At 49.4% G+C, this 27729-nt stretch overlaps 1 protein-coding gene across 1 annotated transcript; it reads left to right on the top strand.

The window, feature by feature from the left end:
* The first annotated feature begins 383 nt into the window (after positions 1-383).
* On the top strand, positions 384-27729 carry TWIST2 (twist family bHLH transcription factor 2). The gene is made up of 2 exons (XM_030952424.1): positions 384-1151; positions 26848-27729. The coding sequence occupies exon 1, from the start codon at positions 640-642 to the stop codon at positions 1120-1122; it is 483 nt and encodes a 160-aa protein (XP_030808284.1). The 5' UTR covers positions 384-639; the 3' UTR covers positions 1123-1151; positions 26848-27729.

The raw sequence follows: 27729 nt of genomic DNA, 5'->3' as shown, positions 1-27729 counted from the left end.
CACCAGGGGCTGGGAAACAGGGCCCCATTCCATGGAAAAGGAACTCTCTCTCATGTGTGGGGGGCTGGATGCCTCTGCACCCCAGAATCTCTGCAGCCTGGCCACGGAGCTGGGAGCAGGACCCCAAAAACCCCGGGGTGGGTTATCCTGGAGGGGTGCTGCAAACCCAGCATCCCCGGGGGCGGGGGGTGGCGTTCGCCAGCTATCTTTGATTTGAGGTGCATTCCCAAGATTTTAGTTAAGTGTAACATAAAACTGTGAAAGTTTAGCGGGGGAAAAGCCTTCCTCCCACCGACCTGGCCGGCCAATCAGGAGGGAGCCCCGCACCTCCCTCACTTCTGACAACTATTTAGCAACTGAGCTCAGCTAAAGTTTCCAAAAAGTTAGAATAACTTCCTCTCTCCAAGACCTCAATTTTTTTACACAACCTCGGTCCTTGAAATAAGAGCCCTTCAAGCAACCTGGAAAACGTTTGGTCAGCAAAAAAAAAAAAAAAAAGGAAAAAAAAAGAAAAAAAGAGTCCTCCTGTTTTTCCAAAGGATCTGTCTCAGGAATTTAAAGCACATTTAAGACACACACACACTCACATAACATAAGGAGGGGGGGAAAGGCTCTTCCCCTCCCCTTCTTGCAGAAAGCATGGAAGAAAGCTCCAGTTCTCCTGTTTCCCCTGTGGATAGCTTGGGGACCAGTGAAGAGGAGCTGGAAAGGCAGCCAAAGAGATTTGGCAGGAAGAGAAGATACAGTAAGAAGTCCAGCGAAGATGGCAGCCCCAACCCAGGGAAGAGGGGGAAAAAGTCCAGTCCCAGCTCCCAATCGTACGAAGAACTGCAGAGCCAGAGGATCCTGGCCAACGTCAGAGAGCGGCAGAGGACTCAGTCGCTCAACGAAGCTTTTGCCGCCCTGAGGAAAATCATCCCCACGCTGCCCTCTGACAAACTGAGTAAAATCCAGACGCTCAAGCTGGCGGCTCGGTACATAGACTTCCTCTACCAGGTGCTACAGAGCGACGAGATGGACAGTAAGATGACGAGCTGCAGTTACGTGGCTCACGAGAGGCTCAGTTATGCCTTCTCCGTGTGGAGGATGGAGGGAGCGTGGTCCATGTCGGCCTCCCACTAGCCACCGCCCGGGCCGGGCCAGCCCAAGGGGTAGGTACCCGTTTCTCTTCTCCTGAACGATGCTCTGGGTCTGTTTCCCTCCCTTTGCCCTTTGTGGAATGCTGGGGATGCTGGTGGGTTTGGGGTCGCCGACCTGGAGGGTAGGGTAGGCACGTCCAGTTCCTCCCGCTCCCCCCTTTGCAGGAGGAAATTCAAACAAATGGAGCTTCCAGGAAGGCAAAAATGAGATATCTCCAAAATTTTGGGGCTTGGGGGAGGGAAATAATATTCAGCATGCTTTTGCTCTGTGGGAATGGGGAGTAAGAGGGGGATGGTGTTGAGAGCTGGGTGATGAGGGACAGAGGGGAAACCGTCACCATGTGACATTTGCCAGAAAGCGCTGCTTCAGAGAAGGGCTCGGAGAGGAAAAGGTGATGGCCACAACAGGCTGACAAGGGGATCCAAAACAGCTGCTGCCCCGCTCTGTGGGTGCCTGCACCCCAAAAACACCAGGGCTGAGCCCCGTGGTGGTCACATCCCCTCCCAGCTGCGGGGCCGGGGGTCGGCAGGACCCACGCGGGGCTCGGCGACGGGTTCGCCCCAGGTTGTGTTTCTCTTAAAAGAAACAAGCAGCAGATGTCGGCTGCAGTCCCGGGCTGTGCCCCTTCCCCCTCACACAGCAAAAAGCAAACAGACATAGGAGAAAGTCTGCTGAATTTTTGGGTTTGTCCAGTTTCCCTTCCCCAAAGTGACGGTAAAGCAGCGGCTGGCGTTCGGCGCAGTTTCTTATTTACTCTCCTCACCAAACCCTTCGTCGTCACTTTCCATTAGCAGAAAATTACTTCCTCTTCAGCTGCCTTTGTAATATTTGGGGAGGGAGGAATAAACAGTCAGAAAGGAGGGGGGAAAAAGCCTTTTAATAACACCCTCATCTCCAGCTAATTAAGCAGAGCAGCTCTGCGTAGTGTCAGCCGGAGTTTGGGTCTGGCCAGGCGCTGTCTGGGGCTCCCTACATAAAACAGAGCTCACAAACCCATTTCACCAAGCAAACACTCTGAAGGGACATTTTTCCCCGCCACCCTTGTGATGTAAAAAAGAAATAATTTCATCATGTGCAGAGTAGCAGAGGAAAGCTTATCCCAGCCCATTGGACGGGCTTGTTTAAAGAGGCAAATCCATCTTTGTTCGGTCAGCAATGAACGGCCCCTTTGAATAAAAAATATATAGAACCAGGCAAAAACTTGATGCAACTGCAGTACCTCAGTTCAAAAAGGTAAAAAAAAGTGAAACCAGGACTTACTAGTGGCGTAAAATGGACTTAAAACCATTTTAGATGTAAATGTTTCACTTGCATCCTGAAATGGTTTGGAATTTGCACTTTGGTGCTGGAATTAAGCTCTTCTAGTGATTCCTCAAAATATTAAAAAGTCTCAAAATTGATTATTCTGCCAATTGCATGAGCTGCCTGGTTTTGGCTTTATTTAACTAGGTAACATTGTTGTTGTGGGGTTTATGGCCATCGCTGGTGTTCTTATATTTTGCACATCGTGCCCCGATTTCAACGGCAAAAATCCAAAACTGAGTGGGTTTTTCAAAAGCAAAACCCTCCGTTTATACAATAGAGAGCCTTTTCCCATGCTAAGCTGGCTAAAAAACTGCAGCAACAGATTTAAGAAAAAAATCCCCGCACAAAAACCCAGGCTTCTTGTCAAAACCAGATGTAAAATGTCGCGAACACATATTTCTTCAGCAGTTTAGATTGGCTGAATAGGAAAGTGCTGGGCTGGAACAATGCATTGATTCTGTTGTTTCCCAAATGATGTGTTGCCATTAGCCAAGGATGGTTGGAAATCTGTTATCTAATACACAACCCTCCTAGCACATGGGGCAAAACTTGCCTTTTTTAAACTGTGTTTTACACCCCACATTGACTCAATTATTATTAACATTGCTCTGATGAGGCAGACTTTATAGGTAGGTGCTCAGATTGTTCCTATCCCCCAAAAAATGTGTGGATATAATGGAAAAATTGCGATGCAGAACCAAACCCCGGCACGCTTGGGTTTGATTTGGAATAAATCAGAATTCGGCTCCTTTGCCGTAACCCAGCCTCCAACCCAGTGCTCCGAGGTGGCTCTTGCAGAGGAAGATCCCAAACTTTGCCCCTTTCCCTGTGCCTGTGCTGTGCAGGAACACGCGTGTGGTTGGACTGTTGAAAAGGTTGTTGACAAATGGCCTGGTGCGGTGCGGTGTCAAATTCTATCGTTTATGGCGACAGAAATTACGGCTGCCAGAAAATAAAAAATAAAGCTACAACGAGGTCCTCAAGAAACCCTTGAAAACAGGCAAGTTTAGTTGGGCGGTGGGACTTTTTATGGGCTAGAGGAGAGCAGCCTGTGCTGCCCCAATGGACAAAAAAATCCATAAGAAATTGCTGTGTGGGTTTGGGATCAGCGCCTGCCTTTCCTAGGGGATAGAAACTGCAAATGTGGGGTAAGCACTGCTCAGGCTGGGCTGCCATCCTCCCTTTTCCTGAGCTTTTGGGGAGAGAGAAGCAAGGAAAGGTTTTCTCCTTGGGGGAAGGCTCATTCCCCTCTGGCTGCAAGCAAAACAAAAATCAGAGGAGCTGTTTGATTAGAAAATCAGAGCCTTGGGAACTGGGAAAATGCCACCTGGCCCCTGCGAACGTCAGCAGGTCACTGCTGCTCGCTCCCCTGGCCACGAGAGCTTTTCCTGTTCTGCTCCATGGAATTCCAGACAACTGACTGCGGGAGTTGCAGGAGAAACAGGCACAGATTTTGCACCTCTAGGACTGCAGTGGGATGTTTCAGCCCAGCCTTCCTTCCCCCCAAAATCTCCCCATCCTCACCGCCGGCACCTGCGCCCTTCCCCTGGCAGCCACCTTTCCCTTTTGCTTTCAAAATGTTCCACAGGCTCTAAACTGAAAAGAACAATTCAGGAAAAAAAAAGTATATTTCCTGATACTCCTTTTAGTAGCAGGATAAAACCTGTCCAGCTGGGATGGCACGACCAGCAGCACAGCAGCACAGCCCTGAGCCCCGCACCAGTAAGACCAGGCTGCTGCTCCTTCCCACTCACTGGGAACGAGCCCTTTGCCTCCCCTGGGCTGGCATGGAGCTGGGAACCGCTTTTCCCACCTTTTCCATGCTGGAGAAGCCACGTTCAAGGCGTGTGTTCAACCCAGAGCCCTCATCCCATCGCCCCTTCAGATTTACAGGGCTGTTTCCAGTATAGAACACCAGCATCCTATTTCATTTTTCTCCTTAAAGGAGCAAACAGATGTTATCTCTGCTGGCCCTGGGAACAAAACCTAATTCTATAGTGTCTGCACAGTTAACTGGGGGTGTAGTGACACTGGAACGAAGCCCTTTTTTGTCCCAAAAGCCCCATTTTTTTCTATACGCATCCTTCAAAAAATGTAAATAAGTTAGTTTCCTTGACAGGAAGGATTGTAAAGTTTGGTATTTACATTAATAGCCTTGTAGCGGCGGGGAGGGGTGGGGGTTTCATCTCAGTGCATTTAAAAAGCCCAGCAAAATGCATTTTGGATCCTCTGTTTACGTTCGTGTCTTTCCTTGGGAAAGGATAAATCTGTTACCCAGCAGACACCAAACACGCTGCAGTCAGCCAAAAACCGCTCAGGCTCAGGGATCTTTGAAAAAGAGGGTGCAAGGGAAATGCTCCGGAGAAGGAGACATGCGAAGAGACAAATCTGCCAGGGGCCAGACGCAAATAAATGAATTACCCATCAGAAAGAGCTGGAGACACGCATGGTGGAGGGAAAATGCTGGATCGGGTCCGAAGGAACGCTTAGAAAAGCGGTAAAAACATGTTATTACTTAATCTGCTGGAGGCAGAGCTGCGGTGAAACTCCTATCGGGAGAGATGTGCGTTGAAGGGTCATTAAGGGAACAATCGAGGCAGACATTTGGGCTAAGTAGACCTAATTTGTCTCCAAATTAGTCATCCTCACACCCGCTCAGCTCCGCAGAGCAGCCCTAATTTTCAAAGCATCCTCATTAAAACGAAGGGAGAGATTGAAACGCTTCTCCTGAGCAGCCTCCCCTCACATTCCTTCCTACGGTGCTTTTTGGGGGCATAATTCCTGCAGTTATAGGTAGCAGCGATAAATGAGCCCTGGAGATCACAGCGGGCTCTTACAGAGCTGGGACAGATCCTGTAACCACCGCTGAGATCTCTTTTGGGGACATTTCATGTCACTCTTTCCCCCGGCAATATAATTATTTTTATAGCCGTAGCCCTCAGAATCATTTCCATGTGCTTCAGCACGACTTTTGAAATCTCCGAGCCCAAAGCCTCCAGAATTTATGTCTTGTTGGAGAGCTACAGGAAGGGTTTGATGAGGCCACGAACATGGAAAGGGACGGCACCAGAGCCCCGAAACGCAGAGCAAGCTGGAAATGCCGTCAGGGAATCCCAGCTGGATGGGGAAAGCAGATATTTCGGGGAGCTTTTTCACCCCCTCTTCCCGGGTTTTGCAGAAAATTGGGAAGGGGGAAGAAAAAGCAAATTGCTCCTTGCAAGCTGCTGATCCCACCAGACACCTCGGTGGCTGCTCGGAGCTCCTGATTCCCTTCTTCGGGCAAATTCGGAAGTGATGAAAACCAAGAAACCATCCAGCTGGATATTAGCAGGCTCGTGCTAATTAATGATCAGTTCTCAAGAATTAAAACAGTAGAAATATTTGCCAGAGATTTAAAAAAAGCCAAAAAAAAAAACCGAAAAAACAAACAACAAAACACCAAAACAACACTTGGCATCCCGGCATTAATTAGATTTGTAGTTGTGGACGATGACCACTCAGCAACAACAACTAATCACGCAGAAAGAGCAAATTAACTCAGCCAGCCCATAAATCAAGGCAAGGCAGCCCTTGCCCTCAGAGCCATCCCTTTAACCACTTCCACACGAGCCCCGATGTCCTTGTCCTTCCCCTGCCAGTTGCGCAGCAAAGACGTGGGAATCAGGGCTCTGGGAGCTCTTCGGGATGTGCTTCTCCTCCTGCCTTAGAGCGGTGATTTGGAGGCAAAAATAGAGGATCTCTCTTTGAATTTTATTTGTGATCTGCCACCCAGAGCCCAAGGTTATCAGTGTTTAGCAGTAAGGAGGGTTTTCCCTCGGGAATGGGGGAGAAAATTAAAAAAAATCAGTCTTTCTCTGTCACATCAAGGGAAGCAGCGTCAGGAATTTGGAGAGAGGTTCCTTGCTGGAGAAGGGTGCAAACGGGACAGGGAGGTTTGGTTACCACTCCCATAAAAACGTGAAATAAGGGACAACAACTCCTAAGCCCTGGTGTTAATAGAGGGCTCTAAGTGGCCATTAGATCCCTGAATTCTCCGGATTTGTTCCCCGACTTCTCCGGGGGGCTCTCCCCGTGGCCTGAGCCTTTTAGGTGGAAAAGGTTTGTTGATCTAATACTCCAAAACAAGCACAGGAAAGGCAGCATGGATTCTTCATTCCCAAACCAGCGTCCAGGGGGTGTCTGGCACTGCCCAGGGGCTGGGATCCACCTGGATCCAACCTCTCTTTGTTATAATTACGTGATTTGGCATTTTGAAATAATTTTGTTTTTTACACCCGTGCTTCAGCAAGGGGTGGGATTGAGGCAGATCCGCTCTCCCTCAGATCACAAAAGCGGTCAGACACCGAAACAGAAAATAATCCTTGTGCCCTGCACTCTGTGGTGAGCGACAGTCCCTGCTCTTCCTCCCATCTCCCCTCCACCTTTCAACCACAGCTTGGAAAACAGAAAAAGGAGGAGGTGGGGGTGAGAGAAGAGACAGATGTCTACGGGTTCAGCCTGAGATATATATTTACTGGAAGAGGTCCAGTAAGCCTGGCCTAGCTTTAATTGAATTCCTAATAAGATAGTTTTGCCTTGTTAGCTGCCACCCCCAAGAAGCATTTCCTTAGGAGTTATCAGACCTGCCAAACACACGCTTTAAAATGCATGAATTGGGTTTTGGGTGAGTTTAGCCACCAAAAATCCTCGTGCAGTCATTTATCTGATTATGCCCTCGGTTTTAGCTGTTTGGGCCTCCTTTAAAAATCATATGTTTGTGCTTAAATGTAAATAAACCCAATTGCTCTGCTGAAATGGGGGAATCACGGCTGTGCTGAGCCTCCTATTAAAAATAATTAGTTAATCCAGCTTGGAAAATTCAGTAGGGTATGATGGAGCCGGGGAGAAGCTTTCATAGAAAAAACAGTATTTTGGGTGGCTGGGGGTGGGGGTCCCCAAGGCATCCACACCCAGTGTCCCCAGAACCAAGCTCCTCAACAAAATTAACCTGCCAGAAACACAAAAATTCACATTTCAGGCTGACCCTTATGGCAAATTTTATGCACATCACGGTGTGATTTCTCTGTATGAGAAATTCTGCTCCTTAGGCAGAATTCCTCTCTGGAGGGAGAAGCTCAGAAATGCGAGGAATAAAACAAATGAAATTGCGGACTCAGGAGGAAGGTGAACAAGGAGATGCTTCCCAGCAAACAACTTGGCATTGGTAACTGGAGACAAACCACCTTGTTAAGGGAAGAAAGGAGTTTATAATTTAATCCATTTGCACAAAACCCACCTGAGCCCGCCAGAAACCCCAGTACCATCACCCGTGGATGCTGTCAGGACCATGGCTTGCCCTGCAGCACAAAAATCCCACCCTGAATATGGCCAGGAAAAAGACACAACGAAATTTAGTAATGACCCATTCTTCAAAGGGGTTTGGATGAGGAAAATAAGTTTTCTATTTGTCCCAGCTGAGCACCTGCCTCCCTGTCCTTCTCATGTGGATGTGGGGTGGAGGGATGCCCAGCACCACCTCCACCCCACAACCTCCCAAAATTCCTCTCACAGGCACTTTTATGCCAGTTCTTGTGAGTTTGAGTCTTTCTTCCCCCAAAAACACAGGTGAGCTCGTCCATCAGTGGGCTCCAGAGCGTAGGATGGGTGGCAGGAATTGAGCCTCTGCATGGAAACAGAGCATTTTCACCCATGGCAGTGCCTCTGGGAATACCAGGGAATCACCCCCATGGAAATTGCCCAGTGAGAAACCAGGGCATAAAACCACGTAATAAAAACAGGCCGGATGAGATAACAGCAGTTTTTTAAAAAAGCGTTCTGCACACAGCATATTAACTTGTACTTTTGCACATTGGATAAGATGGCTACTCCGCATATTTTAATTTATTTTGCTTTATTATTTTGCCTGATAAGCCCAGGAAATTTCTGATAGCACCAAGCCCTTTTTGCTGCAGTTATTGCGAGTGCGACGCTCCGGGCGCAGCCCCGCGATCTCCAAAGTTCCCTTCCAGCTCCGTGGGGGTTTGTGCACAGAACAACCCGACATTTTACAAGGGATTCTTCATCCCTGACCCCAAAAGGGGCTGTTTAAGATATCCCTGGGTTTGCCAGCTCTAAATAATCTATTTTATACCAGATGGGGCTGAAATGTGGGAAGGGAGTTGGAGTGCGGCGGAGCGGCCGCGTTCTCGCCTCCATCGTGGTGTAATGAGCTTGCACTTGGGTCTTGGGACTGAGAAGAGGTTCAGGCTTTTAAATGTTTAAATCAGCTTGCACCTCTTGAGCAGGGGAGATCAGAGATCCCTTTCCAGTGATTCCCTTGGAAACTTTACAATTGAACAACCTGATGATCAATATTTCTCGTTGTAATGCGCGCAAAGGACTAGCTCACCGCTGCTTTCCCTGCTCACTCCAGGGAAGTTGGTAGTGGAAAACACCTCAAAAAGACCCTGTCACACCAAAACCACAATTCCAGGCACCCTCCAGGGCAATGCCATGCGCTCAGAAGGCTGAGGGTAGGGAATTGGGAGCTCAAAACACGCTGATTTTCAATAGGACCAAGTTAATCTGGAAGTTTTCCTCCTAAGCGCTGTTATTTTGTAAACCAGGCAATACTTTCACTCTCAAGGAGTGGAAAAGGGTAAATATTTTAAAGTTGCCGAGGGAAACAGACACGGCTTTGAAAATTGTAGCTGTTCCTTAACTGTGCATATTCGTGAAATCGTAAGGTTTTTCAGGCTAATAATGTCAGAATCAATTTGTGGAATCATACGGTTTTTCAGGATAATCATGTCAGAATCAGAGAGAAAAACTCCTGGCCTTAAACACAACAGTCTGAAATCTATTCCCCCTTTTTCATACTGGTTTATTGTTCTCACATATGCATCACTGGCTTATTTTCTGCCGCAATTAGCGAGGTTTTCATGCCCACTGCAATGCCCGAGGTACATGTACAAGTCCCAGGGACAATTCTTAGATCTGCCCACTCAACCCTGCTCCTCCAGAAAATAAACCTCCTGTTTAGAGCACATTCAGAGCTATTTCCTAATGCCATCATTTCACCTGCTGTGAAATGTATTTTTGTCCTCCAAATGCTGTTTTTCCTTAATCTTTTGCTGAAATGCTACTGCACAGTTTCTCACACCACTACAGCCACATTTGTGTTGTTTGAAGATCCAAAAGCTCTTTCTGGAGAGGAAATCCATAGGCTCCCCCCCTGCCTTGAATTACTCATCCACTGCACTGCTCAGGCTGCCTTGCAGCTTCTCTGCAGCTCAGGCACATCCTTAAAATTGCACACGGGGCTAAAATATTCCAAAACACCAGGGGGGTTTGGGTCATTTCTGAAAGAGGGAGAGGAGGAGATGAAGGTTTCCTGGAGCTGTCACAGGGAGCCTGGGCCAGGAATCAATGCCTAAAGCTTTTCAGGGGGAAAGCTGCTGGGACAGTTTGGGACCTGGGTGTTTGGAGCTGCTCCACTGAGGCACAGGGCAGAACTCAGGAGAGTTGTGAGCCTGGTGGAGAGCTTGTTTTACCCCCACTCCCAGCTTCTCCCAGGGGAATGCCTGAGCCAGGAATGCCAAATCACCCCCAACCACAGCTCCAGCCCTGTGCTGGCACTGCTGGCACCCCAAGCCTTAACCCTGGTCCCCTCCCCAGCCCCTGGGAGCAGGAGAGCAGCCCTGGAATTCGGGCTCTCCCTCTCCCTGGCTGCCAACATCCCAGCAGCACGGAGGGATGCAGGGACACCAGGCTTTGCTCCAGCAGGTCCAGGAGGCATCGGATGGGGCTGGGAGGCAGATGAGGCTGCTCCATTTCCATTCTCTTAGGAAACTTAAGAATTTTTATAAAAAAGCGAGCGAGGATTTGGCAGCGAGCGGAGGGTGGGGATGCCTGCCAAGGCCTGGACAGCTGTACCTTCTTCACTAGCAAGTTGTGCGATCAGCTAGGGCCGTGCTGAAAGCCAAGAGGAGTTACCAGAGCTGCCACATCGCATTTGGCTGATCCTCCCTCTGGGAGACACCTTAAAGAAACAAACCCACCCTGAGAGCTCCGCCAGCGTCAGCACAGCAGAGCCGGGGGTCACCCCACAGGCTCGGGGAGCTGCTCTGGTGTTCCCCCCCGCCACCGGCCTTTCCCCAATTTGGGATCCAAGATGAGGGGACAGGGGAAGGAGGAGACTTATCCGAGGCTGTTTTTCCATTTTTGCTGGCGTTCCGAAGCCCTGCCTGCCCCTCCCGAGCTCGGCCGGACCTTCCCGACAGCTTGAAATAACCCAGGAAATTGTGCAAAGGCTGCGGCGGGCCCGGCCGGCGTGAGGGAGAGAGGGAGGGCGTGAGGGAGGCAGGGACACCCAGCCCGGCAGAGCCAGCACCAAGGGTGGCACCGCACCCCTGCACATTCCACACCTTTGCTCTGCTGGGCTCTTCAAAGTACCAGGAGGGTCAGAGCAGAGAGAGGGAGGGAGGTACGGTGGGCTGGGAGGGGATTTGGGGAGCACTGTTGTGCCTGCAGAGCCCCGGCTGTACAGGGAGCCTCCCCTCCTGGCAGAGAAGGAGACAAAAGGCTCTCAGATGAATTCCTAAACAGAAAATTATCCTCCCTTTCCTTCGAGAGAAAAGCAAGAGATCTATCTCCAGCTGTTACCCCATCCCTTACATCTCCAAGCACTTCCCAGGCTTGAAGATTTCACTTCAAGCTCATCATTGAAACAAGCTCCGAAGCCTCCCCTCGCACGGCCTGCCACGTGTATTCCCATTCCCCTCACAAAGCTCATTTTTCCTTGCAAACATCTCCAAAAGCTCCTTCCAACCAATGGTGCTCGCTCCAAAGCTGCTCTGAGGTGCCCGCTCCCCACACATTTGTGCACAGACACTTCTGGCCACATTCCTTCCTCTCTCCCCAGCCTGGCAGCCCCAGCAGCCGCAGATTCCCCAGGCTGGGAGAAGGAAAAGGTGGAAAACCACAGGAGCTGCTGGCTCAGCACCTGCTGGCACTAGAGGGCAGGGTAAACTGCATTAAATCAAGAATCAGGTGGGCTTGGGGTTGCATCCCAGGAGAACATCTCCTGTGTGTCCATCAGGGATATCTGGGAGCAGCCAGGAGCTGTCTCACTGCCCGAGAAAAGGAGGAACCAAATTTTGCACTGGGCACATCCCACGTCAGTGATCATCAGGAGAGCAGACTGCCAGGTTATTTAATTTAGGGTCAGAGTGTGCTTCCACCTTGCAGTCACAGCTGCCTTTCTAAAGGAAAAACTCTTAAAAAAAAAAAAAAATTTCTCTGCTGTGTTTTCCTGAGTACGTGATTAACCCTGTCCAATCCTCCTCTTAACAGGAGATTTTAAATTAGCTCTAAACACAAAAAGCACATGTCTACCCCATTCCTTTATCAACAGCCACTTCAACAAACAACCCCAGTTTTTAAAGATGACTCCAAGAGGGTTGGGCAGTGCAGTCCTTTCATGAGGGAAAAACCACACAGAGCTGGCAAGGCAATTTGTGGCCTAAACACAAGGAACAAAACCTCCCAGGTCGGCCCTAATCCTGCAGGACAAGCATCCTCCAGAGCTGCTGATAGCCACAGAAAGCATCTGCCCTTCCCTGAGGGACTGGATTCCTTAAAAATCCAAAGATTGGGGTGCATGAGAAGCAGCTGGAGCCCCGAGAGATGTGGTGCCCATGGGGCTCCTGCAGCACCTCAGCACAGGCTGAGACCCCAAACACTGCACAGAGAGCTGGCAGGACCATCCTGAAGATCCTGGGGCAAGGAGTGGGGAGGGACAGACCCCAAAATCTGAGACATTTCAAGGATCACTTAGAAGAGAGTCACTAAATGCTGCTGGGCAGGGGATGTGCAGGGGTTTGGTTGGGATTTGGGAGTGAAAATGTCTCAGGCCTGCTTTGCTGCTAAGGAACAAGGGGGGTCTGTGACTCTACACTGAAAAAAGGGGGTTTGAAGTGTCAGATTATACCCTTTTCTGACTTAGAGATGGGGTAATTGAGAAGCATTTTAAAAACTTTTATTTTGTTTTTAGTCTGATAAGAAGGGTGAGACAGTATAGACGTTATAATTTATGCTATTACAATCAGAAGCTATTTCTCTAAAGTATCTAGTCTTATTTGTAAGGTTTATTTTTTGAAACTTGTTTCTAGTTCTATTCCTCTCTCAATAATGTTTGTTTCATTCAAAACATTCATTAAATATACCCCAAAAATAAAAACCACACACATACACATGGAAGCACAGCAAATTGCAGGGGCGATGGGTGAGGAGGGAGCCCCCAGCTTGCTCCCATCTGCTCTGGTCATCTCCAGCCTGTTTCCCACTGCTTTTGGCAGGCAGCACAAGTGCCACGGGATGCTGAGGCTCTTTCCAGCTGGATGGTGCCTCAGTTTCCCCTCCAAAAAGCAAATATTAACTCTTGCAGTGCCCACCTTGCCCCTCCCCAGCAGGCAGGACCCTGCCAGCAGAGGGAAAGGATTCATGTGCCACCCAGGCTGGATTTACATTCAGCCCTTTATATTCCTTTCAGAGCTTCTCATCTCAGAGATCTGAATTGCAGATGTTGCTGTGCCTCAGATTTGGAGGGGGACAAAAACGGAAGGAAAAAGGTTAAGCAGCTCTGTGAGTCACTCCAACACACGACCTACTGTTGATTTAGAAACCTACCTCGGCTGTAAATACAGAATAAGCTTCTCTGAAGTGTTTAACCACTTGTATTCTGTCCAGAAAAACTAATAAATGAGAGCAAAACATCCCTCCTGAGTCACAGAAGCAACAAAGCTGGAAAACCCTGCCGTGGGTTCAGCTCTGAGGATAAAGTGACCCAAAACAAGTGACCTAAGGAGGGAGGGGAAAAATAAAAAAAGAGGCATTAGTGGGGCAGATAATGAAGAGAGCAGGCTGTGCTGCTCTCTGGGATCTGCTCCAGGCAGCAAGGGTAGGGAAAAACTTCCCAAACAAGCAGAGAGAGGCTGTGCCATGAATAAAATAAAATACAGCCCAAACCAATAGCAGGACTCTGGCTCCACAGGCACCCACTTGGTGCACCCAGACTCTCCTTGGAGTTGCACAGGCTCATCACAGCCATCACAACCCCAAATCATTTATCCACAGGCTGCTTTTCTTCTGGGGCTTTTGAGAGGCAGAGGACATCTCAGCCACATAGCTGGGGAAGGACTAGGAGAAGAATTGCAAACAGGAGAATCAGCTTTGCTACAGGTCTTGCCATGCATCAGTGCCAGGGCAGCTCTGGAGAGGGCAAGCTGAGCATGGAAATGTCCTGATTTCAGCTTTGGAAAGTCCTGATTTCAGCTTTGGAAATGTCCTAATTCTAGCTTTGGAAAGCCCAGTGAGTTTTAGAAGGCAGCTGAACCATCCAACTCCCTCCTCACACACACACACACACACACACACACACACCACCCCCCCAACTTCAAATATCTTGTTGAATCATCTTTTGTCTTCAAAGCAGAGGGTGTAGCAGCGGAAGGAGAGCTTTCCCTGGGATTTGAGGCACTGAGTGGGAGTTGAGAGAAAGGCCAGCATCTGCTGATCTCAGGGTACCACCAGGAGAATTCTGCCCCAGGATCCCGAGGAGGTCACTTGGGCTGGAGCCATCCCGAGGCCTCCGGTTCGAGCAGGATCCTGCAAAGTGACTGAGGGGGGCTGGAGAGTCCCAACAACCCCAGTGATTAAAGGGAAAGCTGATGAGCCAGCAGTTCCAGCATAAATCAGGCTGGCCTTAAAGATTTAGGCGTGATTTAAATCAGCAGAGATGTGGCTCACAAACCACCAGAGGTTTTTGTAGGGATGGGGATGCTTTAAATAAAAATAAAAGTCACCATTCTGGTCAGCACACAGATGTAAAACTCAGGGCAGGGAAAACTGCCTGAGTAGTGCTGTTGGATCATTCAGGCCCAAATAACTCTCGGAGTAATTTTCCTCCAGTCCCTCCTTATTCCAAGGCAATTTCCAGTTCTAATCAGACATGAAGTGAGGCAGGATTCCAGAAAATTTATTTTCAGCTCTTTTTTGCTAGTTAAAACTCAAAGATTACATGCTCAAGCTTTTCCACCTAAAACCCAAAGGCTGGAAATTTACCCTATTAAAAATACTACATTAACTGATTAATCAAGTTAATAATCTGTTGGGGTTGATGATGAGCAGACTGAAGCCAAAGAGATTTAGGGCCCCTCCAGAGCTGGGAGTGTTTTGAAAGACACCAAGTTTTCTTGATTCTTTTGAGAACACCAGCCTAAACTCCTATCCAGCAGCCTTTATCATTTAGTTACTCTTTGGCTCTCTAGGAAAAACTAAAATCCCTGACACACAAGAGCAGCATAAGTAAGGATGAAGCAGCATCGTCAAGTTTGGAGCACACAGCTCAAGTCCAAGTGAAGGCACAAGCTGGTCAGAGCTGTCCCCACATGTCCTGGGCTGTCTCCATGTCTGGTCTCAGCTCCTTTGCCTGGCAAGGAAAATCCCACAGGCTCAGCCAACAAGATGACTTGGCTGGATCTCACCAGGGAGCCAGGCAGTGAGTCCCCAAAAATTAAGCCCCAGCCCATGCACACAGGAGGATCTTGGCATCCATGGAGAAGTGGGGCAGATCCCCTCAGAGCAGACCCAAATCACCAATTCCTGCAGCCAGGGCCTGGCTGGTGTAACCAGGCACTGGAGGAATAAACTCAGGTCTTTTCACCCTCAAAGATCTTTCAGGTCTCTTCCAACCCAAACCAATGCATGATTAATGGAGCAGAGATGGAAATCATCTAGAGAATTCCAGGAGCCTCATCCCCTGGCCTTAAGGCCCTCCCAAAAGCAGAGGTGGAACAGCCAAGTGAGGAGATGGGAGCAGAATGAGATTATCTCTGGAAGGAAAAGCAATGCCAGCAGCTCTCCTGAAGTGTCTGGAGCTGGCACAGTCCTGCCAGCCTCCTTATTCCAACCCCACAGAGCTTGGGAACGGCATGCAAACACTTGGAAGGGAAGGAAGAAAGCATTTAATAAGTCTGAAATAATTTTCTTACAAATTCATTAGCTATTATTTCAGCTGTGTGACCTCCTGAAGGGACTTTCTAGAGGGCCAGATTATGCAGTCAACTGAAAATATAAATAAGTATGGAGGGGGCAGAGATCACTTTTTTCAGCCGAACCGTGTGGGATGTCAGGTTAGGGTTCCTGTCGGGTGCATCCGTGAGGGGAGGAGGCCCAGCACTTGCATTTCTTCTGCCATTTCAGGCAAAATCATCTCATTTATTGGGGTTGATTTCAATTACTGCTGCTTTTAGGGAGCCTTTAACCTGAATGTCTGTGCATAGATTCACACTGATGTTTACTGCTGGGGAAGTGCTGTGCTGGAGGTGAAAAGTGCAGTGCACACACAGATACAGATCTTCCCCAGCCCTGGGAGTGTCCAGAGCCAGGCTGGATGGGCTGGGAGCAGCCTGGGATAGCAGAGTGTCCCTGCCCATGGCAGGGGGTAGAACAAGATGAGGTTTCAGGTCCCTTCCAGCCCAAATCATTCTGTGGTTTTATGGTATGGTGAGGCCCATCTGTGCCTGTGTAACAACGGCAACTAGAAATTTCACAAGAAAACCAAAGCATTTTTAACACGTAAAAAGCAAACAGAGGAGTGAGAATTTCTTAAATTGAGTCACCCCAGACATCCCCCACACCCAGATATTTAATTGAATCTGGGATCACAGATGATCTGTGTGTTGTGTGCAGAAGCATGAACACGTTTCTCTAGACAGAGACAGATCCAAGCTTCCCTATTCTCTCCCTGCATTCAATCTGATTTCCTAATAAGCCTCCAAACCTCATTTCAGTCACTAAATGTAACACCCAGCCTCCCTCCCTTCACAAATACCACACGCTGGTTTAACCTGGAGAATTCCAAACTTAAACATCTTGTACTGCAAGTATAAACCGTGTGTAAAACTCAGTTGTACAGAGCAGAAAAGATGTTCAGCATCAACCAGAGGTTCCCTTCACCCCTGGGCTTGAAAAAACCCAGTCCAGAGGAAGGTGTCGGATCAGACGACCTGTAAAGGTCCCTCCCAACCCAAACCATTTTGAGATTCCTGAGCTGCAAACCCGAGCAGAGGAGCCCATCAGCAACTTCTGAGCAAGCCCCTGGCTCCCAGCAGCACCAGCTCAGCTCAGCTGGGCTCAGCTGGGCTCAGCTCTGCCCGCAGTGGAGCCCAGAGAGGAGCAGCACGGCCAAGCTCCAGCACGGAGCCTTTGTTGGGAGCAGATGCTGCTCCTCCTGCTCCCCCCAGAGCAGGGATTGCATCAGTGCCACAGGTTATTATCCCAGTGGGAACCTCGCAGGGGTCACTCACCGAGGCTCAAACAAGCCCGGCTTTTGCAGCTGGCAAACCTAAACAAGGCCAGCCAGCTGCTGCCGAGCTGAGTCAGCCGCGCTCACTCGTCCACTTAACCCGTTCCTTTAATCACCCAAACCCCAAAAACCTGACAACTGCAGACAGGAGAACACACATCTGCCCTTCTGCAGCATGACAGGCTGGAAAAGACCGTGGAAACCGATTTTCCAGGGCTTTTTTCCCCTAGGCTGCTGAGTGCGTGCTGCACACAAATCATGTTCCTGGGAGTCGCTGGCTGCGCTGCTCTGAGTCAGCAGAGCATGTGCTAAACCCCAGCCGGCCAGCGGGGCGAGCAGCTCGCACTGAAATAGTGAACATGTGATTGCATCCTCTGCTAAACACCAACCAGCCGATCTGTTTGCTCCTTGAGCAGCTCACTGAAATAGTGAACATGTGATTGCATCCTCTGCTAAACACCAACCAGCCGATCTGTTTGCTCCTTGAGCAGCTCACTGAAATATTGAACATGTGATTGCATCCCTCTTGCTTAAACACCAACCAGATGTGATTGCATCCTCCCCTAAACACCAACCAGCTGATCTGTTTGCTCCTTGAGCAGCTCACTGAAATATTGAACATGTGATTGCATCCTCCCCTAAACACTGCCCAGCTGATCTGCCTGCTCCCCGAGTGTGGTGGTAGCAGTTGTTGGTTTCTCTGGGTCTGGGTTGAAGGCACTTGAGGAGGTAGTTCATGTTCAGACTCAAGTGTTTATTATTTTTATCAGTAAAACAGTCTCACTGCTGTGAGTTGGGCAGCTTTTCATCAGAAGGCACAAAATGGCCAACAATCTCTTGTTATAAGGTCTCCTAAGACTAAACTATCCAATTAAGAACTGACACCTGGATTATTTCCCCTTTTAACCCGATAACTGATCCCAAAGAACGTGCAATGGGGACTTTTCTGCCCAATTACAAAATGCCACCCAAACCCATGGAGAAGGAGGAAGAAGAAGCATGAAGAAGAAACCCAGGACGACACCCCGTGCCCTCCATCTTGCTTCCATCCGCAACTCACTAAAAATCCCAAAAACCTCAATTTCTCACCAGTGACACACCTACACTGCTCTCTGTAATCTATTTCACACTTTTGTGGATTCTAGTTTATCTTGAACTCTAGGAAACTTTCTCCATGAATGAGGGTCAAAGTCAGTGCTGTCCTGGGGGTCAGGGCACCCCAGAGCAGACAGAGAAATATTCCCGGTGCTCTGGGGGTTTCCACACTCGTGCAGCACACACTGCAATATTGAACATTTGATTGCATCCTCTGCTAAACACTGACCAGCCAATCTGCCTGCTCCTCGAGCAGAGAGGTTCCAGCTCTGCACACTTCTTCCTCTGAAAATTTGAACTTGGTGTTTGCTTCCCTTTGGAAAGCAGCAGCAAGGGAGTGATAACTTTGTTTTACCCCTAAAATCCAGAAGTGTGATGAAAAGCTGACACGAGAGCTCTGAAGGGGATAATTTATTGATAGGAAAGGGACAGGGAGCAGCAGCACAGACAGCAAGCAGAATAAAAGAAGATTCTAGAAATCATTAGTCAGTCATTGCTTCGGGAATTAAACCCCTCAGGGTGTTCATTGATGGGAGGGGAGGCTTTTGGAGCAGAGCAGAGGGTTGGGAAGCTCCTGGCACTATCCAGGCTGGAAACTGAAGAGGGTGTGAGTAAGATCTGGCTCTCTGTACCACTCCCTGTGGTTTCCCTGCCCAACACGACCCATGGAGCAGTTTCAGGGAAGCCCATAAACAGCTGGCCAGCCCCATGCCGGGCTCAAGGCAGTGATGCTGCTCCTTGGAGTCTTGGAAAAATGATTCATGGATGCTCAGAGCCCGGACGGGGACTGGGGGGATGCGCTGACCACGGGAGGAGGATGGCAGCATCCAAACCCACAGAAATAAAGATAAAATATTCCCACCCTGACCAGCCCCAGGGGAGATTCACAGCCACTCTGCTGTTGCCTGCATCAAATCCAGCTCCTGGCCCTCCACAAGAGACCCCAAAGAATTGGGCACCCCCAGGAAGCCCTTGGGAAGAGGCTGGCAAGGAGAGGAGGAGGAAGAGGAAAGAGAGGGGTAGACATGGTTATAAACACCAGGGCAGGGAACAGGCTGAGTACCTTAAAGGGCTGGGGCTGAAATCCAGAGGGCTTGGTGTAAGAAGCCTGGTTTAAGGGTTTTAAACCTGGTTTAAATGGGATATTCTGTGATTCTAAGCATGGGCAACGCCATCTCCATGGAAGGCAGCAGCTGTAAAATTTAGGAAAACAAGCAGTACTGTGTGGTACTTGCTCTAAAGGCTGGAAGAAATGTGGGGCTGAGGGGAGATGTGGGACTCAGGGTGGCTTTTGCCAGGCTTGTGCTGTGCTGATGTAGCTGCCAGGACAAGGAAAAGGGAGAGAAAGAGCAAGAGGAGATAAGGCAGGCAGAGCAAGCTGGGCCTATCACACCTATTCAAATTTCAAGTCACTGTCACCATTCCCGGGGTGCCAAAACCCCAACCCCAATGGTTTACCCCAGCCCCACAAAATCCAGAGTGGCTCACTCCATGTCTAGGACTCCTTCCCCCAGCAGGACTGTTTGTCATATAAAATACAACTCCCCCTTCACGAGGGCAGCACCCTCTAACCCCAGGTATTTTAAAGAGTTGAGCAATTCTTGCCGTAAAAAAAAAGATCAGAGGGCCTTTATTGACTGCAGCAGGGTTAAGCCGGTTTATTCCAAGTGAGAATTTGGCCCCTTGACTTCAAGGAAGACATGCTGATTAATCCCAGATGGAGACCTGGCCAGGCACAATCCCTTCCCAAAGTCCTGGGGCTGAAGCACCTCCACTGCTCAGAGCCCGGGGAACAAGGAACAGCACCTGCCATGTGGGAAACACTGAGGATGGGGCCAGGGAATTGGGATTGAGGAATTCAGGGACTTTCAGGGTGTGCCTTATAGTGGGGGAAAGATGCCAGAGTAGCATCCTTTCTCCTGCAGACATCTGGGAATGTCACCTGGGATGGGAGTCCAAAACCTGGGCATTGAGCACAGCGGGCAAGGAGATGGGGAATCTTCCTGGCTTCTTCCCACTGAGGGCTCCTTGTGGTGCTCTGTAAGGATCCATGAGAGTAAAAACAGGATTAAATCCATCCATGCTGCAGGGAAGCTGCCCCAGCCTTTCTTTGGCAGTTTTGAGAAGCAAACACTGCTTCATTCCTATTCCAAATGCCAAGAAAAAGGATCTTTTTTCAGCAGTCATCTCCAAGGCTAACTCAGGACAGGCAAGATTTTGCTTCCCAGAGTTGTAGGCACAAGTGCCATACTTTTTTGCAGGAAAAGATAAAATACTTTACATATGTGCCCACGGAGAGATGGCAAAACTGTGGATAAAAACAGAATACACCAATTCCATGGCGGGTATTGATGAGGTTTTGGGGTCTTAAATGCAGAGGGGGTGGGACCTCCCCCACCAGGGGCAATTTTTAATGCAGGGGCATTAAAACTTCACAGCTGTGAGATGCCAGTGTCTCTCCCCAAATTTCCCCTGGGGATCTCTGGCCCAGATTTGCACGGTGCAGGCCAGGGGGACTCTTGCTGAGGGCTTTGCGTGCGGAGGAGACTCCTGAGAAGGGGGAGACGCCTGAGCTCCCAGCTCCCCCCTCCAGCCCGGCCCTCCAAGCTGTGTTTGTGAGGGCCAGCATCTGGAGCGGGGTGGGAGCCGAGGGCTGATGGGCAGCAGCACACGTACAGCTGTGCACATCTGGCCTGCAGGTGTCTCAGCTGCTTTGTGTCAGGGACATGAAAAAGCACCCCGAGTTCCCGGGGCATACCTGTCCTGTGGATTGTTCCCAGAACCCCCCAGAATTCCGTGGGTTTTATGTCTCTGCTTTTTAGTGGGTGGCCCCAATTTTTTTTTTGCTTGTTTGTTTTTCCATTATTTTATTTGAAAGAAGGAGTTTAAACCCTAGATGCTTTTAAAACAGGGGGGTTGTGTTGTTATTAATTCCACTGGCATGAATCCACGCAGCTGAGTCAGTCATAATGGATGGCTGTCATCCTTCCCCTGATTTACTCCTAGGAGTAGAAGTTACTACAGAGCCTTTGTGCTGCACTGATGAAAGAAACTGAGGCTGCTCCTCCTTATGCTCAGCCGCAGGTACAGCCAGACTTGCTCCCAAAATATTTAATCTGTGCAAGGACAGGCAAAGTGGGGAAACATAGGAAAAGTCTCATCCGTGGGGTAGGAAAATCCCAGAGCATCCCACAGGGATGCTGCTGCTGCTGGGGCTTGGGAACTGCAGCTGCACACAGGAAAACTGTGAGAGCAGAGGAGCTGCTGGCTGAGCAGGCCAGACCAACAGAGTTCCCTTGGAAAAAGAAGAAAGGCACAGATGTATATGTTTATTTTTAGAGAAGGTGTCTTTCCTAGAATTTGTATTATTTTGGCAGGAGCGCTGAGGGGGTGGAGGAAAGGTTTCCCTCTGGCCAATAATATCTGCTCTCCTAAAACGGAGTGGAGGCAGGGGGGTGTTCTCACAGCCCAGTTCATATCTCAGTGCTGTTTATCCCTGCAGAGGCATAGAGGGACCAGAGACCATGTCCCAGTGACTGCCAGCTTTGTCCTAAATCACATTAAATTCAATTAAATTCCCCCTTGGGCTGCCAGCTGTGTCTGTGCAGGGTGGGATCTGTCACTGTGAGCATCTCAGCGGAAGCAGATGGGCCACCTGTGACAAGTCCACCCTGCTCCCCTGATTTCCAGCAGCCATTCCCACTGCTTTGGCCCCGTTTTGGGTGTGCATTTCAGGCAGTGCCTGGCAGCTGGAGCCCGCCTGGATCCGGGAAGGCTGCAGGATGTGGGACCCAGGAGGCAGAGGAAGGTGGGATGTGGCTGCTCACTCCCTTGGTGTGAGCCTCAGAGCCGCTTTTTAGGGACACATCAGAGTCTGTGCAAGCTCTCCTCCCCAGCCTGGGTATTTCCCTGGAGCTGCACCAGCAGAACACCTCATTCCCTGCCTTTTCCCCCCTTTGTTCCACACCTTTCTCCTGTTTTTCGTGTGGGGCAGTGGATTTGAGCCAAAGAAAGCAACGATGAACCAGGAGGGCCATGGGGGCCACTCCTGCCCCTCTTTGCCCCTATCCCTGGCCCAGGAGATGCCACTGGTGTCCCTCAGTGCTTGTTGCCCCAAACCACCCACCAGGCAGCCAGGCAGCTCCTGGCTCTCCCAGACTACACGGGGCAGCTCTGCTGCTTTTCCCTGCTCCGCTGCTCATTAGTGGCTTCTGCCCCTCGGCAATTCCGAGCTGCCATTCCAGTGATGTGCTGCCAAGGTTTTCAAAAAGGGGGCTCCCACAAACCTGCCTCCTCCTCCTCCTCCAGCTGCCACCAGCCCTGCTCGGCCTGTGGAGGAGTGCAGGGCTGGGGGAAATGGGCCTTTGCTGTTTAAAGCTTTTTTTAATGTTGGTTTAAAGCTGTTTTTATATTTGTTTTAACTTTCCGGTGAGGGAGGGACGCAGCACCTTGGGGCCAACATTCCTGGCTGCCCAAATATTGCTGCAGAACCTAACAGAGAACATCTGAGCATCCCAGCAGCAAAATGCTTCACTTGTCAGCATTCCCTTCTTCTCCCTGTGGTGAGCACAGGCCCACAAGGCTGATTTTAGCTGGGCTACGACCTGAAATGTTGAAGAATTGGCTCCTTCTAGGTGTTTTGGGCCCCAAAGTTTTTCCATGGGAAGTTGCTGAGCCCACAGGTAGAAGCCATTGAATTCCTCTCCTTGGTGAGCATCCCTCTCTTCTTCTCAAGGGGTTCTTTCCATTCAAGGCCATGTTGGACAGGGCTTGGAGCAACCTGGGGTAGTGGGAACTGTCACTACCCATGGCAGGGGGTGAAATGAGATGGGCTTTAAGGTCCCTTCCAACCCAAACCATTCTGGGATTCTGTGGACACCAATAACCCTTTCTGCAGCTGTGTGAGGGGGGGAAAAAATATTTAAAGCAAAATTATGGAGTCATTTCTAGCAATATGTGAGAGGAGCACTCACAACTGGAGCTCTCTGATCATTGCCTAACCTCATGGCCATGCTCCATCCTGTTCCACTGGCTGGGAGCAGACCCAGGCAGGAAGGGACCAGGGCTCTCCCCTTGGCTTCTTCTTGTGGCATCACCTCTTTAGGATCCTGTGTTCTCCCTGGCCAGCGAGGTGTCAGCAAACTGATGCACAAGAGGGTCTGGAGAGGGAGAAACAGCCCCAGGGGGAGGAGACAAGGCTCCAACCTCCATCTCCTCACGCCACACACCCATCAAACTGCTCCTGATAACCAACTGGGGAGCTGCAGGATACGGGGAGGATGTTTCACCTCCAGGCAGCCGTGGGCAGATAAATCCCCCAAGCTCTGCAAAGGCTGGGGTGAGTCAGAGAGAGGCTTCTCCCCGGGGCTCAGGAATGAGCCTCTGCCAGGGATGTGTTTTGAAATGGTTTCCCAGCTGTAAGATGCACATAATTGTGGCTTTCCCTTCATCTGGGAGACTTCAAGAGCGGATGGTTGATAAGGGTAGAGCAGCACAGCCCGAGCCAGGGGATCTGGTTTCAGTCTGTCCCTACCCGCAGCACTCGATCTGATTTTGGCCCTCTCTCCGCCCCCTCGCACGGACACAATTATCTGAATTCCTTTCCCTGCTGCTTCCTCCCCTCTGAAGCCTTGCAGCCTGGTCCTGCTGCCTTTTCCAGGGCTCCCTCCTTTCCTGCCTTGTGGAAATCAAGGGATTTCTGCTGGGTTTGTGCTTTCCTGGTAACACCCCAAAAATCAAGGGATTTCTTCTGGGTTTAGGCTTTTGTGGTGGGAAACATCCCAAAAAATCAAGGGAATTCTGCTGTTTTAAGGCGCTTTCTTTTTTTCTTTTTTCTGCACCATCCAAATCACGAAATGGTTTTACATTTAAACAAGGACAGGCTTAAATTGAAACAGGTTTATATTTAAATTAAACAAGCTCAAATTTAAATGAATTTGAGCAATTTAAATTTAAGCAAGGCCAGATTGGATGAGGCTGTCAGCCTCATGGAAGGTGTCCCTGCCCATGGAATGGGATGAGCTTTAAGGTCCCTTCCACCCCAAACCACCCTCTGGAGTGGCTGCCATCCATTCTGGCTCCAGGGACAGCTGAGAACTCCATGAAATAATTTGGGAACATCCCTTCAGCAGTGATCCTCCTGGTCATGGGGATGCCATCAGCAGTTTTGGCTGTTTCCCACACTCCCCATACCCTGAAACAGCTGGGCCGTATTTTTATTTGCCCACAAGACAAAAACAATGGCAAGAAAGGAATCACCATTGGGCATGGAAAAGTCTGAGCTCAAGCAGCGAAAGTTCTGGGAGGTTTTTGAGGGGATCACACCCCATGGGATGCTGGGAGGCCAAGTGTCCAAACCTGACCATGGATCTTTTGATTGATCTGTGCCACGGGGCTTTTTAGGGGAGTTATTCCCAAAACAGCTAGGAATGGGATTTTAGGGATTTCCTAAAGCAGGAGCATCACCTTTTGTGCTGTAACCCAGCACCGCTTGAAGCTACTGGTGGGGCTATTCCAGAATAATTTTTTACACCAGAAAGAGGAGAGATGCAGTGAGGAAGAAAATTCCTCACTCTGAGTGTGCTGAGGCCCTGGCACAGGGTGCCCAGAGGAGCTGTGGCTGTCCCTGGATCCCTGGAAGTGTTTAAGGAAGGGCTTGGAGCAACCTGGGATAGTGGAAGGCGTCCCTGACCATGGCAGGGATGGAACAGGATGGACTTTACAATCCCTCCCAACCCAAACCATTCTGGGATTCTATGAACACTACATTTTCCTCACCTTGACATGTTTGCTCTATCCCATCTTGTTCAGGCCTTACCTCTGAGAAGAACCAACTCCACATGGGATTTTTCCTTCCCCATTCACCCTAAAATGTGCCTGCGATGTAGGGCAAGAAAACAAAAAAAAACCCTGGGGGCAGAGCCTTTTTTCTACACCCTCAACTTTAAAAGAACTTGGAAAAGCTACCTTAAAAAAAAAAAACCAAACCAAACAAAACAGCAAAACCCACCAAAACCAAAAAACCCAAACAAACTCCAGCAGTTTTCCTGCATTTCACATTTCATTTGCACTCTCGGCCATGTCACGGAAATGATTTCAATCCTTTTGTAACCAAACCCACCCCAATCCTGAATAAGCAAAGGCCTGGGGGACCTGTTGGGAAATTTCCTGCAGCCAGGGCCGTGCTCCTGCTGCCACCTTCCATCAGGCCAGCAGCTCCTGTGACATCCATGCTGGGCTGGGGAATGCTTCAAAAATGGGGAAAAATGGATCAGCAAGGCCTCAAACAGAGGAAGCTGTGCTGAGGCAGGGCATCACAGCTGGGCTCTGTGTTAGGGTGAGAGAAATGCTTGGAAATCCCCGAGAAATCCCAGGGGAAAGCAGTTCCCATCCCTGGGAGTGTGCAAGGCCAGCTTGGATGGCTCACAGAGGGTTTTGGGGCATTTCCCCTCTTCCTCAGCCCTTCCTTCCCACTTCCCCCAAGAGCCAAACTGGGCTGACATGAGGATCACAAGCCAGATTCAGAGTGTGATTTCAGAGTGATTTCAGTGTCTGATTTCAGAGCACCATTGCACAGAATCACTGCCCGGTTTGGGTCAAAATGCACCTCAAAAAAAAAAAGCCAATCCAGTTCCACAGAACCAGCATGAGGGGGAATGTGGCAGAGCCATCCCAGAGCTCTGGAAAATCTAAACAATCCACAGGGCAGGCCATCACCATCCCCTCACCATAACAGGGAGGGAAATCAGCACCGAAGTGCTGTGGAATTCCCAGTTCTCCAGCAGGAGCTGGAAACCAGAAAGAACCAGTGGGAAGGAGAGGCCTCAGGGCAGCAGCAGCCAGAGCAGGGGGTCTCAGCCAGGGTTAAAGACGTCAGCTCTGCCCTGGGAGCAGCTTTGTGCTGAGCTCTCTGCTCTTGGGTGGGATTTTAAAAAATCCCTGGAACCAGACCAGCTTTTTATCTGGTTTTACCTCGGTTTTGTGTCAGCCATATTCAGAGAGGAGCAGGGCACAGCAAAACCATCCTCCACCCCTTCCTTCTGCTGGCTGGAAAAAAATAATAAATTTAAAAAAAAATAAAATCAGCAAATTGCTCCGTGGTATCTTCCTGCTCCCTGGGTTTTATTTTGCTTTCCTGGAGCACTCCTGGATGGGGAAAGGGTCAGCCTGTCATCTGTCAGACGTGGGCATCCCCAAACCACCGGGAGAGGTGGAGCTCCCCTAAGTGCTCCTGGGCAGCCTGACAAGTCCCCGAGCTGGTCTGCAGAATGTGGTTGTAATTAGATAATTAATAACTTGGAGAGGGAAAGGAGAGGAAATCAGCTAAATGGAAGCTTTCCTCAGTGGGAGGAAATAATTATATCTGCTTTTTGATATCTGAGCTGAGGTGGCTTTGCTGAAGGCAGGAACAGCACCTTGCCTGCAAAGCCATCCCTGCCCTGAGCAGGAGAGGGGACCCCAGGGGCACTGCTGGCTCATGGAGTTTGTCCCACAGCATTTACCCTGCCCCTGGAAGGGTTCCGTGCCAGGTTGGAGCAATCTGGGATAGTGCAAGTTGTCCCTGCCCATGGCAAGGGGAGAGGAATGAGATGAGCTTTAATGTCCTTCCCAACCCAAACCATTCTGGGATTCTGCTGTTTTGATGGAAACATTGCTCCTGCCTATGGATTTACCATTTAAACCCCAGTGCAAACCAGGCTGTGACATTACCAGACTCTGAATTTAGGCTGTCTATCCAAAAGCCTAAGGAATTGTGCTTCCACTTGCACATTGGATCGTGCCCAGTGCCTGGATTAACTCCACGCTGCTGGAACCAGGAGCAGGATTCAACACCTGCTGATGAACCACAGCCTGGATTTGTAGGGAAAAAGCCCTTCCCACACAACCTAGCTCAGAAAGATGTCCTGCATTTGGTGTATTTATTTTTCTTCTCTTTTCTTTTTTTTTTTCCTTTTCTCCAGACTGTCCAGTGTCTGCGACTGAAGTGGAATTGGGATATATCCAAGTTTGTAGCTTCTGAAACCTTAAAAACCTCAAGAAAACTGGTCCAAAAGACCCCTCTTGACCTCCCTCGCTCTGAACTCTTGCAGAGCATTTCAGACTGAGCAGCAAAACGGCACCGAAGAGAAGGGGCTGAGCCTTTGCAGCATCTCTGCCCAGAACGACTGACCAAAGAGAGAAGGAGAAGCAACATTCCTGGTTGTTCATTGTTGTTGGGGTTCTGTGTCTGTCTGTCTGTCTGTCCGTGTGTTTGGTGTTTTATCGCTGATTTTTTTTTTTTTTTCTGGAAACAATCTTAATTCAGGAACGCATTTATGAGGCATCTCTGGGTTCGAGTTTTACTTCCCCTTAACTGTATTCTTCTTTTTTTATTTTTTTTTTTTTAATTCCAAACCTGATTTCTTGTACAGTCATGGCAAAACTGGACCAAGGCTCTCAGCAAAAAGAAGACAAGAAGGAAAAAAGCCCACCACTATGCCCCCAGCCCCCTGCATGAATTGTTTCAAGTACAGCCTGGATTACAGACTGCCCTCCACACTCTGCCACCTCTCCCTTATTGCTCCATGATTTGCTACCGCTCATCCCCTTCCCCCTTTTTTGATTTTATTTTTTTGATTTTTTTTTTTTTTTGTTTTCATTTTCTGTTCCAGTGTATATGTTGCTTATTTGTTTTATTTATTGAGATATTTTTAACGAGCTAAGAGACTGCAATGTCGCTGTGTATACTGCTTCTCTTGCCAGTAAAAATAAAGATGTCATGCAGCTACCGAGGGTTTGGGATTTATGTTCTCGACTCCACAGCCCCCAGCAGAGTCTGAGACTCTTCCTTGTGCCCCACAATG

This window comes from Camarhynchus parvulus, chromosome 7, assembly GCF_901933205.1.
Source record: "Camarhynchus parvulus chromosome 7, STF_HiC, whole genome shotgun sequence".
Taxonomy (NCBI): Eukaryota; Metazoa; Chordata; class Aves; order Passeriformes; family Thraupidae; genus Camarhynchus; species Camarhynchus parvulus.
The sequence above is the reverse complement of the archived record's forward strand: the minus strand, read 5'-3'. Positions and strand labels throughout refer to the sequence as shown.

What these genes read in the sequence shown, in the direction of transcription:
- TWIST2 (XM_030952424.1), top strand. Translation starts at nt 640, where the DNA reads ATGGAAGAAAGCTCCAGTTCTCCTGTTTCCCCTGTGGATAGCTTGGGG.